This window comes from Octodon degus, unplaced genomic scaffold (assembly GCF_000260255.1).
Source record: "Octodon degus isolate 3935 unplaced genomic scaffold, OctDeg1.0 scaffold00093, whole genome shotgun sequence".
Lineage (NCBI taxonomy): Eukaryota > Metazoa > Chordata > Mammalia > Rodentia > Octodontidae > Octodon > Octodon degus.
The window spans coordinates 9,019,879-9,035,423 of record NW_004524669.1 but is presented as its reverse complement, the minus strand read 5'-3'; the positions used below and the strand labels follow the sequence as shown (position 1 = coordinate 9,035,423).

Below are 15,545 nucleotides of genomic sequence, written 5' to 3'. Positions count from 1 at the left end.
CTCTCCTTCCCTCCCCACCTGCCTGTCTCCCTTCCTCCCCTTCTCCCTCTCTCCCTCCCCCTCCCTCTTTCCCTCCCTCCCCACCTGCCTGTCTCCCTAACCTCTGCAGCCAGTGGCCTCTTCCCCCTGGGCTCTGCACCAAAGCCATAGTTGGGGGAGGGTGGCCACCGGAACCTGCCAGCTTGGGGCCAGCTCTTGGTGACATAGGGACACCCTTGCTGCCCATCACCCAGAATTGTCCCTTGGTGGGTGTTGATCAGCACTGGCCCCTGAGTTAGAGGACCTGGATCCTCAGGGCAAGGATGGGTGAAGCCCCCTGCCACTGTACCAGGTCCAGAGGGGCCATGTGGAGGTGGCCACTCCCCTCTTCTCCTAAGGGTGTCCCCAGGGAAGCCTACAGGAAAGAAGCCTTGGCCAGGTCCCAGGGAGTGACTTCTGGTCTGCCAAGCCCCACCCCCAAGTCCTGCCTTGCACTTGCCAAGCTCCTTCCAGGATTGGGGTCCTTCGCTTTGGGAGAGCCACCCCTGACAGGAGCAGGCACTAGAAAAGAGCCCCTCATCTGCCTGGCCTCCCAGGGCCTCTCGGGAGAACTCTGTGCACCCCTTTCCTTTCTCAGGCACTCTCCCTTGTGCCCACCCCCACCCTCCAGAGGCTTTATGGCCCAGGTGGGTCAGTGTGGGGGTACGGGTAGGAGAGAGCCCCAGCCACTGCGCCCCACAGGCTCTTGAGAACAGCCTCTCAGATACTCTGGAGTCTGAGGGTTGCCCAGCACCTCAGGAAGAGCCCAAAGGCTTTGCAGGATTGCCCAGGAGGGCTAGATCCTAGACAGGCCCAGTGACACCTTCTCCCACCACCCACCCCCCCAGCCTGCCACTGTGTCTTTCTGTTCTTCTTTTGACCCTGCCCTGTGTTCCTGTCATCCCTCCTTTGAGCAAAGTCCTGTTCCTGCTCCCTCTGTCCCCTTATGCCCTATCCCCCCAAAAATAAGCTATTGTTGTATTTGCAATCTATGGATTAGAGGTTTAAGTATTTATTATTATTGGTTAATTATTATTATTATTAATTATGTAAATTTGCCTCCTGTCTGTTGCTTTGGGTTTCTGAGGTGACCCTGGGTGTGGAGGATGTACCGCCCCCGTTGCCTGCCCCTCTGCTGTCCAGGAGATGTTGGTCTGGGGCCACTGGTTGGGCCCCTGGGTCTCTGGGGCGGGTCCCCAGCCCCTGCCCGCCTCTGGCAGGGGCGCATAGGGCCCTGAAGCCTCAATCTGTTTCTGTCCCCACTCTCCCTGACACTGTTACCCTGAAGCTAGCAGCCTCAATGGGGAGAAGGGTCCCATGTGCTGAGGGAGGTGGGTACAAGGGCCCTCAAGTCTCCGGCTCTGCCTGGCATCAGGGTTGCCCAGAATGGACCTGGCCCCCTCCTACTTCCAGGACTGGGGTGACATAGGGACACCCTTGAAAGTCCAGTAGAGAGGGTGCCACACCTCCCCAAGACCCCTGTCCTTGTGGCCCAGAGGACCTGGCTGCCCCCAGGAACCCTGCCCATGTGGGCCGCACTTTCCTGTTCCCTCCTTTTGTATTTGGAAACCATGTGTTGTAATAAATCCCAGGACATGTTTTCCCCATGCCTCCACTACCTTTCTTTGGGCTGGGTGAGCAAGGATGGGGTCAGGGGAAGGGGAGTCTAAAGTCACCCTGAGGCCAGGAGTCTGGGGATGCATGGGCCAGGGACAGGTGACAGTCTGCACTTGTCCCTGTGGGCCAGGTGTGGGGAGGGTATGGAGCCCCTACCTTATATGTGAAGCGCCACCTTGCTGTGGCTGCAGAAATGGCTCAAAACTGATGGCTAGAGGCTCAGCTCTCCAGCTGCATGCCTCCAGATCCAGCAGTGTCAGAGCCCCACCTAAGCTGCTCCACCAGGAGCGGGGGCTTGTAAGTTGTACTTACATGTGTGCAGCACAAGCGGCCAGATGTGGTGGCACATACCTGCTGTCCCAGCACTCAGGAGGCTGGGGCAGGATCAAGTTTGAGGCCAGCCTGGGTGACAAAATGAGTTCAAAGCCAGACCGGACAGCAAGACCCTATCTCAAAAAGAGAAAAAAGAAAAATGCTCACAGAGTCATCTGGGGGACCACACTGCTCCAGGGGCTGTGGGTGAGCCAGATACAGAACGCGAGCCGGGCCTGTGGCAAGGCCTCGCACTCCATGTGTGCGCACAGCCGTGAGCCCTTCCACAGGACAGACTTCCAGGTGTCACTTCTCTGGGTGGCATCCACTTCTACCTGGTGGCCCTGCCACTGCATGTGTGTGCCCGGCACAGGCTGTGCCATCAGTCAGACAGTCAGGCTAGCCAGCAGTGAGCTCCCAGGAGCCTTCTGCTTCCAAGCAGGTGGAGGGGGGTGCCCACCAGTGCCCCTGGGTGGCTGGCAAGATACACAGGACACAGGTGGCACTATGTGTGCCCCCTAACAGGAAGAGGGCTGGAGGGAAGGGGCTGCAGCTGGAGGGGTCGCCAGGTCCTCAGAGACTGAAAGCAGGCAGCATCTCTGACTCTAGCAAGGCTATTTTTAGTGCAAGAACATCTATTTATAGCCCTGAGAGCCCTTGGGAACCAATGAAGGCCAGGACTGGAGAAGAGTGCAGGCCTCTGCCTGCAAACAGGAGCACCTGCAGCTGGGCAGGAGGGACAAGGTGCCCCACCCCAGGGCAACCCTGCCTGCACACAGGCTTGCGACCATGAGGTCAGCACGAGACTCCACTCGGTAGAGGAGGCACCTCTGCCAGGCCCTAGGAGTCACCCTGACTATGTACACCAGAGGCTGAGGGAATGGGGCTGGCCTCCCTGGGCCCAGACGGTGGGTGGGTCGGTAGATGCTGAACAAGGGGTGGATGGACAGGCCGGCTGGGCAGGTGAGGAGCAGGCAGACGCATGAGGGCAGGTGGGGCCCGTACCTGTAATCACTGTGGCCCAGGAGTCAGGACAGGAAGGTTAAGCTTGAGCCAACCTGGGCAATTACCAAAATGCCTCAAAGCAAAAGAAAAAACAATTTTTAGAATTTCCCCGACTCAGGAACATTCAAGTTGTGAACTTACACAGAGACAAACAGACTTCGCATTTGGTTTTTTTTGTTCGTTTGTTCTTTGTTTTGGTTTTGTTTTGTTTTCATGCTTTACATTGTACTTTTGTGTCAAAAGTGTATAAGACTCACACATGAACCAGACTTGCAGACATTCACGTGGAACAGAACTCAATAATAAGTCAAACTTACTGTACGAAAAAAATTAAATAGAGAAAGGAGTACTAGCAGGCATGCAGGCGGTAGGGCCTGCAGCCAAATGCTCCCCGGGAGGCGGGGTAGGGAGAGTGAAGTCTTGCAGCAAGCACTAAGGACGCTCCTCCATTCAAGTTCCAGACCAACTACCATTCTTGTGACCAGGTTGTTAGCTGAATGGGTCACTGAATGTGGAGTTGTACATAGTATGTACGTTACAATATTCAGAGCAAGGATGTGGTCTAAGGAAACTCAAGCTTTGTGAGTCTGCTGCTCTCTGCATAGCCCTCATGTGCAGTGGAGCGGTGCATGACAGAACACAGAAGGGCAGCATGGTGGTGCACCGTGCAGTCAGCAGAACTCACAGCACTGAGTGAACAAAGTGCGCTGCAAAGCAAAGACAGGTGGGAAGTTCAGGCCGTAGTCATGAGTCAGGACAGTGGCTCACTGGGCAGGCCGCTGAGCCAGGGCTATCTGTGCAGCCCATCTGAGGCAGAGGATTCGGAGGTGGCCATGACCTGCCAGGAACTGAGATCCAGGAAGCGAACAGAAAGCCATGTCCAAAGCTAGGGCCAATGCGAGTGTCAGTGCTGAGTCTTACCACCGGAGCCAAGAGCTGCCAGTGCTAGCCAGACCTGTGTCGCCCTGAGGAGTGTGAGGCACGAAAGGCGGCACACAGTGCTCCTGGCTGCAGTGGTCCACTCTCACCCTGCAGAGTGGGTGGCACTCTTTTCCTGCGTTTAGTGGGCCCCGACTTGCTCTGCACAGCATGCTTTTTTTCTTTTCATACCTTTAATAAATGTAAAACCTCACTACCTTTTGTGTTTATCTTGGCCAATTCTTTCATGGGGACAGAAAGAACCTTAGAAGCCCCCTCTAGAAGAAGCTGCCAGCCACCAAGCCTGCTCATAGTCCCACTGGCTGGCTGCATATCAATACTGATGTTTATCCCTTTCTCGCCTTGTGGTGGGGACTGACCCCTGTCCCCACACGCAGGACGCACCATGCGTACACTTGCATGAGTCAGCCACAGACCAGCAGTCCTCAGCCCCATGCCACTGTAGCACGCAGCCTGGGGCCCTGCTAGACCAGGCGAGGGATGGACTCACCCCTCAGGACAGCAGAGGAAGAGGCTGGGGCTAGACTGGGCTCCCCACTGGAGCCCTAGCGTGGGTCCCAGCCCCCCTGAGCCATGTGGGTCTCAGTGGCACCTTGGCCCCTGCGTCCTGGGCTGGTTTCGGTGGGTACATTCATCAGGGCTTCAGTGTGCTAGAAGTGGAGGCTGGGTCCTGGGAGGACTGCAGGAGGAAGTCCCATCTCAGCTTCCAGAAGTCCAGCAGCTGCTGCAGAGGGTCACGGGGTGACAGAAAGGCAGAACAGGCTGGGAGGTCTGAATGGCAGACTGGGTGGCAATGCCAGAGTCCCACAGAGAGTGCTTCGCAGTAGGACATTAAGGATAAGTCACAGAGGGGTATGAACAATGGGCATAGGCAGGGGTGTCCTGGAGTCCCAGAAAGGTGCAGGGGACAGGTGGACCTGGGCAGGTAGGCAGTGAACAGAGGTCCTCAGCCTGAGCCCAGTGAGCCAACATTCCGGAGAAAGTAAATCCTTTTCTGCAGGGTGAGGGCTGCACTAGGAAGACAGAATCCAGGGCCTGGGAACACAGGGGCACTCCTGGAGGAGAGGCATCCACGTGACAGCTCCATGCTGGGGTGCCCTGTGGACAGAAGCACTGCCACTCCTGGCCCAGGCAGGAGGTGCACACATGAGCCGGTGCCAGAGCCAGGAGAGATCGAAATCTGTCCCCTCCCCTGCCAGTGCCCCCTCCACAGTAGGGCAGCCCCACCAATCCAGGCAGCATCTGTATGTCACCAGATGGGTCCCAGGAGGTTCATGAAGCGGAGATAAGGAACCTAACCCATCTTACCCACTGATGAAGTCAGCAGGTAGGCTGACTCAGGTCATGGAAACAAAACAGGAACAGGTATAGGAAGAGTTTATTAGGCAGAAATTCAAAACACACCGTACAGGAAAGATGGCCAGTTCTCAAGAGAGAAGGGCTTGAAAAATCACAGGAAGAGGCGGCCCGTGCCCCAGAACGGTCCTGGCCCACTTTTTTGTTTGATTTTGAGTCAGGATCTCGATGTGTATTCCAGGCAGGCATTGAGCTCTCAGCAATCCTCCTGAACTCAGTCTGGGAGCGCTGGGGCTACACGTATGAACTACCACGCTGGCTTGGCTTTGTTTTATGCTTTTTAAACTAGGTAATTTAACATTCTTTGGATTCTCTCCGCCTACTCCTTTTTCTTAGGATTAGGACCCTACTCTTTATTTTCTCAGTAGGTGGATTTAGAGTATTGCTGAAGAATCTGAGGTGTGAGTGTCTGGAAGGGAGGAACCTCCATGTACCAGAGGGAATGTTGAGGTGCATCTCAGTGACTTGACTTCCTAAAAGTACAAGTTTCAGTTGGGACCTCTTTGTCCCCTTTCTGCTTCGCTTCTGTTTCCTCTCCTCTGCCTCCTGTGAGCTGCCAGCACCTCCGGAGGAGCAAGGACCTGCCTGGCTTCTGGGCTGCCAGTGTTGTCCGAGGTGGGACGATCAGGGTAAGAGAGGGTCTGAGCGGCAGCCTGCGCTCCAGCCAGGCATCTCCTCCTCCCAATGAGAGCAGCGGCTGCCCCCGGTGTACCAGGGAGGGCAGCAGAGACACCAAGGAGAAGGGCGCCTCTTCCCAGCCAGACTTCGGGGTGCAGGTAGGGTGGCTTGATGGGCAGGGGTGTCGGAGGCAGACAAAGCTATCAGTGGCTGAAGGAGCATAGGAACTAGAGCAGGGGGGCAGGGGGGGTATGAGGACGTCCTGGCCCCACCTGCCAGGTATGGAGGAGTGTCGGGGGCCCCTTGGCTCTGCGCCCCCAGCCCTGGCGCAACCCGCTGGCTTCCACTCTGGCGGAGTCCACACCCGGTTTCCGTGTGCAAGAGCCTGTTGGCCCAGACTACCAGACCCACAAGGCGGCCAGCCCCTGGCCCTGGAGCCAGCCGCGCCTCGCATGCGCCCCCAGGTGGCCCGACAGGGAAGCGTCCCCAACTGCTCAGCCACACTGCGAGAGCTGGAGCAGGGCGCATGCCAGGCACTCTCACTACATCCCCTGTCCACCCCGCCTGAGGCTCTCCCTGACTCCTGCAACCTCCTCTCTGTGCTGGCCCTGGGCGCCCATGCTGCAGAGAGGTCAGGTACCACCATGGCCCCAACAGCCCAGCTGTGTCTCTAGCCAACGTCTCTGCTTGACCTTCACATCTGGAGATATGCAGCTGTCTGGAAGGGCTTTTCCAGTTCCTGAGACCCCACCACTCTGCTTTCCTGGGAGGCCCCTGGCACCCTGGCCTGGCACCTTGTGCTTGCTCCTTGGCTGCCTTGCAGGACTCACAGAGTGCCCCCCTGGGCCAGGGCAGCATGAGGAAGCCCACCCCAGGGTGCTGTGTGTCCTGGCACACTGTCACAAAGCTCCCCACACCAAGTGGTTTAGACAGTGGACATTGCTCTCCAAATTCTGGGCTGCGGACTCACCCAGGTATCTATTGTTAGTCACTTCCACATCACTGAGAAAATACCCCACACCTGAAATTTAGAGCAGGATGGGTGTGTTTAGCTTATGGTTTCCAAGGTTCAGTCCATGGTCAGCTGGCTCCAAGGCAGAAGGAGCAAGGTGGAAGAGCCTAATGAAGAGCAATTGCTCAACTCATGGCCACCAGGAAGAGGGGGTGGGCAAAGACCAGGACAGTCCTATAGGTCACTTCCTCCGTGACCTCCTCCAACCAGGCCCACCTCCTCTAACAGTGCAGTCAGCTGTGAACTCATCAATGCATGAATCACTGCTGAAACCCCAGACCCAGTTATCTTCCAAACACATGAGGTGGTGGGGGTGCACTTTAGGTCTAAACTGTAATGCCTACCGAGCTGAATGAGGGTACCAGGCCCAGGAGGCTGCATTCCCAAGTTTTCTCCAGGGAGACTGCTGTACCTGTTGATGGGGATACTTGGCACTAGGGGATCCAGGTTCTTGTGGCCACCATGCATTGGATGGAAGGAAGAAGGCTCAGCCCAGCTAGTCACTGGGGAAAGGGTTGCATCTTCTGTCTTCCTTCAGGGCCTGTCTTCCACTGCCACCTGGAAGGAGCCATGCCTGGGACCCTCAGCTCATACTGCCTTGCCAGCCTCAGGAATGAAGTGGCCTTGGGTAGCTTGGCCTCTGCTCCCTCAGCTGGCACCCAGAACTGCAACCTTCTGCTCTTAGGCCACCAGCAAGGGATCAGTCAGCTCCCCCCAGGAGGGCCCCTGAGGCAGCAGGTGAAGGGAGAGAAGTCTCATGGTCCCCACCTGGCTGCACTCTTCTCACTTGCCCTTGGACATCATCCAGCTAGAAAAGATTGGAGCCCCCAAGGCATGCTGAGCTACTGGGGTACAGGCCAACTGCACCCAGGCGGGGTTGACTGCCATCCTTCCAAGGCCCTGTCTGCGTCTCCATCCCCAGCCACCATGCTCCTGGGCCATCCGCTGCATCTTCACACTCCTGCCCAAGAAAGGTGCCAGCCTTCCACCCACACAACCTCTCCCAACCTCGAGCCAGCTCCAGGCTTTGACTACTCGTGGGTTTGGGCTCAGTACCACTGTGTCTCACATGGTGGCCCTGGACAGTGTAGAGCTGGACCTCAGCAGCCCCACCCAGGGACCAGAGCAGACCTGACAGCCTCTCTCCAATCTGGAGTCCAGGAGACAGTGCCAGCCCTAGCTGTACCACCCTGGGCATCTCATGCTTCCAGAGCCTCATCTTATCTGTAAAACCAGAGCCCACAGGGAAGGGGCATGGAGGTCCCCCTCAGGTACAGGGATCTGCACAAGACTCCCCATCTCTGGCCCCAGGAGCCCTCATGCAACACAAGCCCCAGTGGTCCCCAAGAGCACTGTGGTTGTGGGCTCCGGACCACAAGACCAAGGGGGTTGCGAGAGCTGCCTGGAGGAAGGGCACTAGAGAAGTTCTGAGGGACAAGCAGCAGTGCTCCAGACAGGAGCAGTGGTGCAAGAGTGCCTGCTCTTGGGCTGAACAGGCCACCTGAACCCTGGCATCTGCTCAGCCTGGCCCTGTGGGCAGTGGTGTGGCCACACCAACTCAAGGAGCCTGCGTACTGTCTGAGGGCACACCGGGCAGACCGGCATGTCTGTGCCCTAGAAAGTTCTGCACTGGTAGCTGGCACCGCAGATGGAAGAGGTAGTGGCCACCAGCTATAGTATCTGGACGAATGGTTTTCAGGGACCAATAGAGCAAATCCTGAGCCATCGGGTGGGTGGCAGGATTCTCAGGGGCACAGGGTATTTTCATCTTGCCTTTCTGAGCCCTCTCCACCCAGGAGGTCCCAGCTTGGGGCCCTACCTGGCTATGCCCAGGCTCTGGGGGAGGTCCTTCAAGCAGCAACAGGGAGGGGCAACTGGAAGTTCCCTCAGGTGTGTCCCCCAGGAAACTGCCCCTCCCACCTCCTTCTGGAGCTGCAAGACCCATAGCTTCCCCAAGGACCCCTCTCTCCCACCCCAAATGGCCCAAGATACCTGATGCTGCAGACCCTGCTGAGGCGGGACCCCTTTTCCTGGACACCGCCTGGGAATGGCGAGTGAGCACCCTTTCCTGTCATTCTGCCACCTCCCCTCCTACAGGGCCCACAGGAGACCTCTTTGGGAGGCCCTGAGGGTGGTGTGAGGACACCCTCTGCTGGCTTTCTCTCCCTGCCTGGACTTTGGACCAGAACAAAGGTCTCAGGACCAGCACAAGGACTGGGGGCTACAGTGGGAGGGTGTAGCAACTGAGGACCCACAATGTCACTGAAGTGGCACCTGCTTGAAGAAGACTCACTCACAGTTGCCTTAAAATGATCTGTGAGCTGAATTCCAGTCAGGCTGGGGTCTAGGTCCTTCCTGCCCTCACACAACCTTTGAGACCCTCTCTGTAGCACAACGGACACTCAGGGCCAGATCCCAGAGTCCAGAGCTGTAGGTAGAAGCCAGACAAGTAGGCAACATCACACACACACACACACACACACACACACACACACACACACACCTGTGCTCATTTGTGAATGGAGAGGTCTCAAGAGTCCTAAGCGACAACCATCTGCAGGCCATCAGCACCTCAGCTGCCCTTTGCCAAAGGACATGGGCTGTCCACACGCAGCCTGCTCACAGCTGCCTCTTATAAGCAGCTTCCCTCTCTCCTCTGCTGCAGGTGGCCATGGAAAGTGAGGCCAGGCCAGACAGCACAGGGCTAACAGATCTTCTGGGGGCTGCTGAGGACTCAGGTGCACAGGATGCCAGGAACCTGAGGGTGGGACGCAACAAGGTCATCTTTGGCTCCTCCTTCTACAGGTGGCTTGAATCATCATCAAATGCCAGAGCTGGCTGGTGACAAGTGACGCCCAGCTCAGTCCACAGTCAGGATTCTCTGGGGCCTTGGGAGGAACTCCAGGTGACACAACTAAGGAATGGTGTACTCCAGTCCTGATCTCTGGCACCTGGGAACAGGCTCTTTGCATATGTGGTCCTTTAGCCTGAGGTCACGCTGGGGGCGGGGCTTAGTGACAAGGGTCCCCATAGGAAGGAAATTCGGACACAGACACAGAGAAGCTGTGTGAAGACAGAGGCAGCGGCTGGAGCTGTGCCCTGACACCTGGGACCCTGGAGGACACCAGGGACCGTAGGGGCCACCAGGGGCAGGAGAGAAGCATGAGCAGCGCCCATAGGAGGCTTGGCGCTAAGCCCTCTCCACAAGACTGCAGGGGGGGGGGGCTGGCCACTGACTGTGTCTCCAACTGGTTGTGACGGGCAGAGCACAGACAACAGGAAGCTGGCAAGTGGACCCAGGGAAGGACAGCAGTCAGGCCAGCACAGCGGGAGGGGAGGCAGCAGTGGCAGTGCCTGGACTGGTTTCTGGTCAGCAGTATACTAGAATCACATTTGTCCCCCACGACCTGGCTGGCCAGATGGCCTAACCTTGAAGGCCCACCTCTCCCCACTCTACTGGGGACAGTGACTACAGGGCTCCCATGGGTCCAACCTTCTAGGCTCCCCCAGTCTGGGGTGGAGCATGGTTTGAAACACCAGTCCCCTCAGTTCCTGGCCAAGGGACCCCCAAACTGGGCAGACGAAGTGAGGCTCAGGCCTGGGCCTCTTATTCAAGGGGTGCTGTCACAGAACGTCGCCTCTGAGTGGCTGAGAGGGACACAGTCTCCATTGTCCCCAGGCTGGCTTCTCCGCAGGCTGGGAGGAGATCTGCTCCAGATCACTTCACAGCTTCTGATGACTGTTTCCCAGTGTCTTGTTTTTATAAGGACATTGGTCATGCTGGCTTAAGGCTGAGTAGAAAACCCTCTAGTTCTACCTCCTTGCCACACAACCATGGCCAGCCACACTTTCTCCTCAGAGGAGCCCAGAGGTCGGCACCCTCCCTGCCAACAGCTGCCTCGTTTTCCTCCTGGTGTCCTCCATGCAGACGTGCAGACATGGCGTGACTCCCAACAGGCCAGTGTCAGCTGGAACACAGAAACTCCACATAGCAGAAGAAACATACAATAAACATGAAGAAACATTCAGCATCGCTGGCCATTTGAGAAATACAAATTAAAACAGCACTGAGATTCCATCCCACCCTGAAAGAATGGCTGTCATCAAGAAATCAAATCACATCTAGTCAGGTGTGGTGGCACTGCCCACAATCCCAGCACTCAGGAGGTTGAGGCAGGAGGATCACTGCAAGTTTAAGAGCAGCCTGGGCTACAAAGTGAGCTCAAGGCCAGCCTGAACTGCATAGCAAAACCCTGTCTCCAAAGACAAAAAGAAGTCTGGGGATATATTTCAGTAGCACAGTACCTGCCTGGCAAGTGCAAGGTCCTGAGTTTGATTCCTGCTACAAAAAAAAATTAATTTAATTTTAAAAATTCAAATAAAAAATGCTAACAAGGTTCCAGGGAGAAGGGGAAGGAACACTTCTACAGTGTTGGAGAGAGCGCAGACTGGTACAGTCACTACAGAAATCAGTGTGGAGATTCCAAAAGAAAAAAAAAGACACTAAAAATAGAATCATATGGACCTAGCTATTCTTCTATTAACTTCCTAAAGGAGTTACATATTTCAGTACTAGTTGTACACCCAAGTTTACAGCAGCACAACCCACAATAGCTACATCTTAGAAGCAGCTCATGTGTTCATCAACAGATGAATGGATAAAGAAAATGTGGGGCCAGGGAGGTGGCTCAGTGGAATAAGCGCTTCCCTGGCAAGCGCAAGGGCCCGAGTTCAATCCCCCGTTCTGCAAAAAAAAGAAAAAGAAAAAAGAAAAAGAAAATGTGGTATTCACACACAATGGGGTATGACTTACCCTAAGGAAGGGTAAATCTGTCATTTGTAGAAAAGTAGGTGCACTTGGGACATTAAGTAAAATAAACCAGATGCACAAGCTTAAGTTTTTCATGGCTTCTCTCATGTAAGAATCCCAAAATATAAATAAGCTAAAAATAAACTAAAAAGAAAAATAAAGACAATAGGCGATAGATTTTTTGCAAATAGAAAGAGGCTCAAGAAATGGAGGAGGGGAGGGAGGGGAGGGAAAATGAAAGAACTGAACGCATCCCATGCATGTGCCAACTCCACATGAGGAATGAAATCATGATGTACGGCAAACAAGGACTCACAAAAACTTAAACTGGGCATGGTGGCACATGCCTAGAATCCCAGAACTCAGGAAACTGAGGCAGGAAGATCACCTTGATTGATGTCAACCTGGGTTACATAGTGAACTCAAGGCCAGCCTGAACTATTTAGAAAAAAAAAAAGTAAATAAATTAATTAAACTAAAAGTAAAAGAAACTCTAGCTGAGGGGAGTTGCGGCGTCTGAGCTCCTGCTCCGTGGCTGCCAGCATGCTGCTCGGCTCCTGGCCACGATGCTGCAGCCACACGCACAGCCTGACTACGAAGTCAGCAGGCTTAGCTCGCAGGAGCCGGGGCTGCGGTCAGAAGAGCACTGCACGGGCCGTCCCTCCCAGGGGCTGTGATGGCAGGGGTGCAAGCTGGGTCCAGGCTTGCTCTTTATAAAACCCCATCAGGACAGCAAACTCAGTACCCCAGAGTTACCATAATTCTTTAAGTTACCGTAGTTCCTGGACTAAGTTACCGTAATCCTTTAAGAGACCCTAGTTCCTGAAGGTCACATCACAGCCCAACACAGTGTCCCGTCAGGACAGAGCTTCCAGTATTCAGACTCTTGGGGGACCCAAACCATAGCAGCCAGGTGGTCCCTGCCCCAGCCCACCCCAACATATGGCAAACACCTGAAGTCACCCAGGCAGCCTCCACTGGTTTTCACGGGAGCACACGGCTGGAATGCTGTCTGCTACAGTGTAGCCCAAGAGATAGAGTCAGAGCACCCACCGCTCCCACCATCCCACCACAGGGTGCTGAATCGAGGATGTCTGACAAACAAGAGGTTTCATGCACTTGCCAAAGGGATATGCCCAGGAGAATTTACAGACCCAGTGCCTGAGGCATTCAGGGGTCTGGGAATGCCAAGACTTCACCTCTAAAGTGAAGGATGCATGTCACACATGGACATCAGACCTGTGGGGGAAAGACCTACAGACTGATGGGCGTGCCAATAGACAAGTGCCGTTAGCTTCAAGTGCCACGAAGGGGAAAAAAGAGTGATTGAATCAAGACTATTTTTAATCAAAATAAAGGCAGCTTAAGAAGTTCAGGACTGCCATGGAGGCTTCAAGATTTTTGTAGGAGCTCAAGTTCTTCCTATCTTCCTGCTCTGCCTTCCTTTCCTGCCTTAGGCTCCAAGATGGCATCCGGCTCCCCCCATTATTTTCCCATTCTTTCTGGGAAGCAGTGACTGGAGGAGAATTGAAGCTGGTGAAGAAGGATGTAACTTCCACCCAGAAGATTTTACTCCATCACATGGGCTACCCTGTCCACACAGGAAAGTGACTGCTCAGGGTGCCATTACTAAGGCAGAAGAAGGGACAAAGGAAGAGAGAGGTAGACAAGGCAGGAGAGAAAGAAGGAGATGGGCAGCAGCTTATAATCCTACACCATTGCTCACCAAGGACTGTTCTCCTCTAGATAGCAAGAGACCCATGAATACACAAGCTCCATGCATGCCCTTGAGAAAGACATGTAGTTAGTTGAACATCAGTGCAAGCAGTTCTATCGCATGATGTGCACAGCTAGACAGACTAGTTTGGAGTGAATGAGACAGAAGGGCCCTAGGGCTTTGGAGCAAAGTAATGCCCTCTTTAGCAATGCATTACAGTTCTTGGAGACATATTTATAATCAGGGACTGTGTAACAACGCTTCTGTCAATATGTGACAGTGGTCCCAAAAAATTATAACACAGGGGCTGAGTGTGTAGTTCAGTGGCAAAGTAGTTGCCTAGGATGCATAAAGCTCTGAGGTTGATCCCCAGCATCAGGGTGGGGGGTATTACAATGTAGCTGAAAAATCCCTAAAGCCTACTGATGTAACAGCAGTCACAACATCTTACATAATGTATTAGTCACAAGTTTGTGGTGATGCTGGTATAAACAAACTTGCTCGGATACATGAATAGCAGTTTGTTTTAACTTAGTCTTCAGTAGAACAGGTTTGTAGTCAAGGAGCAAAAGGCTATGGCAAATGGCCCACACCACAGGCTACAGAGTGTAGGTTCGGGTAGGCACATGCTATGATTTTGCACAGTGAGATGGCCCAAAGCATTGATTCTCAGAATGTATCCCATCCTTAAGTGAAGTCCAAGTCCCCCTGAGAGCTGGAAGACACTAGCAGGTCCTGTGAAAACTAGTCCAGGTGAACAGCTAAGGTGGTGGCTGCCAAAAGCAGGCAGGACCACCAAGGGCTGACTCTCTAAAGCAGCAATGCATCAGGCTACCCTGAGTTGGCGGCATGGGACCGGGACAGGAGAAGTCATCATTATGGCCATGAGGGGGTGGTGGGAATGAAGGTAGCAGGTATCTGCATGCTCTTTCTGAAATTTCCATGTTAGATGAATTTTTCTCCTCTTGCCTTAGTATTTCCTCAGTGTTTCACCTCAAGGGGTTGGTGGTGAAGTTTGCCTCAAGGTCCTAAGAAGAGATGGAGCCTTCAGCATGGGGCAGAGGCTGGAGACAGGAGTGGGCCCTTTAGGCCAGATGAGCATGGTTTTAAGTGCATTCTGTTTGCATTATGGCGGACAGCTGGCCTGAAGCTGTCTGATGTCCAGTGGCTGGACTTCCCTCCCACGGAGGCTCCCCTCCACTCATGACTGCTCTGGGAGTCATCTTCCTAGGGAGGGAGGAATGGGGACTCAGCCCTTTTACCACTGAGCTCCTGATGCCAGTCAGGCCCTGGGACAAAGCAGCTGGCAGTTCAGATCCCAACGAACATGGGAAGACCCAAGAACTGGAGAGTAAGATGCAAGATGAGTGGAATAGCCAAGAGCCGGGGATATAGCTCATAGAGGAAAGAGACAATACAGGGTACCAGGGAACGAGCACGGGTCCCTGGGAGGGGGACAGCTGGGATGGCAAGGGCACAGCCTGCTGAGGGAGGGGTCAACCAGGGGAGAGCTGGTGCTGTGGGGAATAGTCCTGGTTCAGGAACGGGCTGGGGTGACAGGTACATCCCGAGGGCACAAGTACAATGGACAGTGAAGGCGCAGGGGCGGGGGGACAAGGGTCACAACCACAATGCGGGCACACTAGGCCAAGGACATGCCAGGGCAGACAGCACTGCCACAGGGGCTGCAGAGGTCCTGGCACACTCTTGGGACCTGGGGACACGCGGAGTGCGGGGACGCCGGGGCGGGCACGCTTGGGTCCAGGGCACTCGCGTTGGGCACACCAGAACCCAGGGCACTTTCGCTGTTCCAGAGGTTCCGAGGCCCGGAGCTGAGGCACGGGTGGCTGGCCGGGTTCCCGAAAGCTGCAGCTTCGGAACGTGAGAAGCCACAGACTCCACCCGGGCTCCAATTCTGCGGCGCAGCGGGGCGGGTGGGGCCGCAAGGGCCGCCGGGACTACTCGTCCCAGCAGGCCGCGCGCGTCACTTCCGGCGGCGGGCGTGAGCAAACGAGTGTTTACTTCCGGCCGCCGGCGGGGCTGAGGCCGAGCAGGCGCGGGCCCCGCGCAGCCATGGACTGGCTCATGGGGTGAGTCGCCGGCGCAGCGGCCGGGCGCGGAGGGCCGGGCTCGGGTGGCGG

General features: G+C 55.2%; 1 protein-coding gene across 1 annotated transcript in view; it reads left to right on the top strand.

Annotated features, from left to right (window-relative positions):
* Positions 1-15,417: 15,417 nt before the first annotated feature.
* Mob2 (MOB kinase activator 2) overlaps positions 15,418-15,545 on the top strand; it is a 62,825-nt gene continuing 62,697 nt past the window's right edge. Inside the window, exon 1 of the mRNA XM_023722805.1 lies at positions 15,418-15,494. Coding sequence (XP_023578573.1) covers positions 15,478-15,494 — 17 coding nt within the window. The 5' untranslated portion in view covers positions 15,418-15,477. The remainder of the gene's footprint in view (positions 15,495-15,545) is intronic.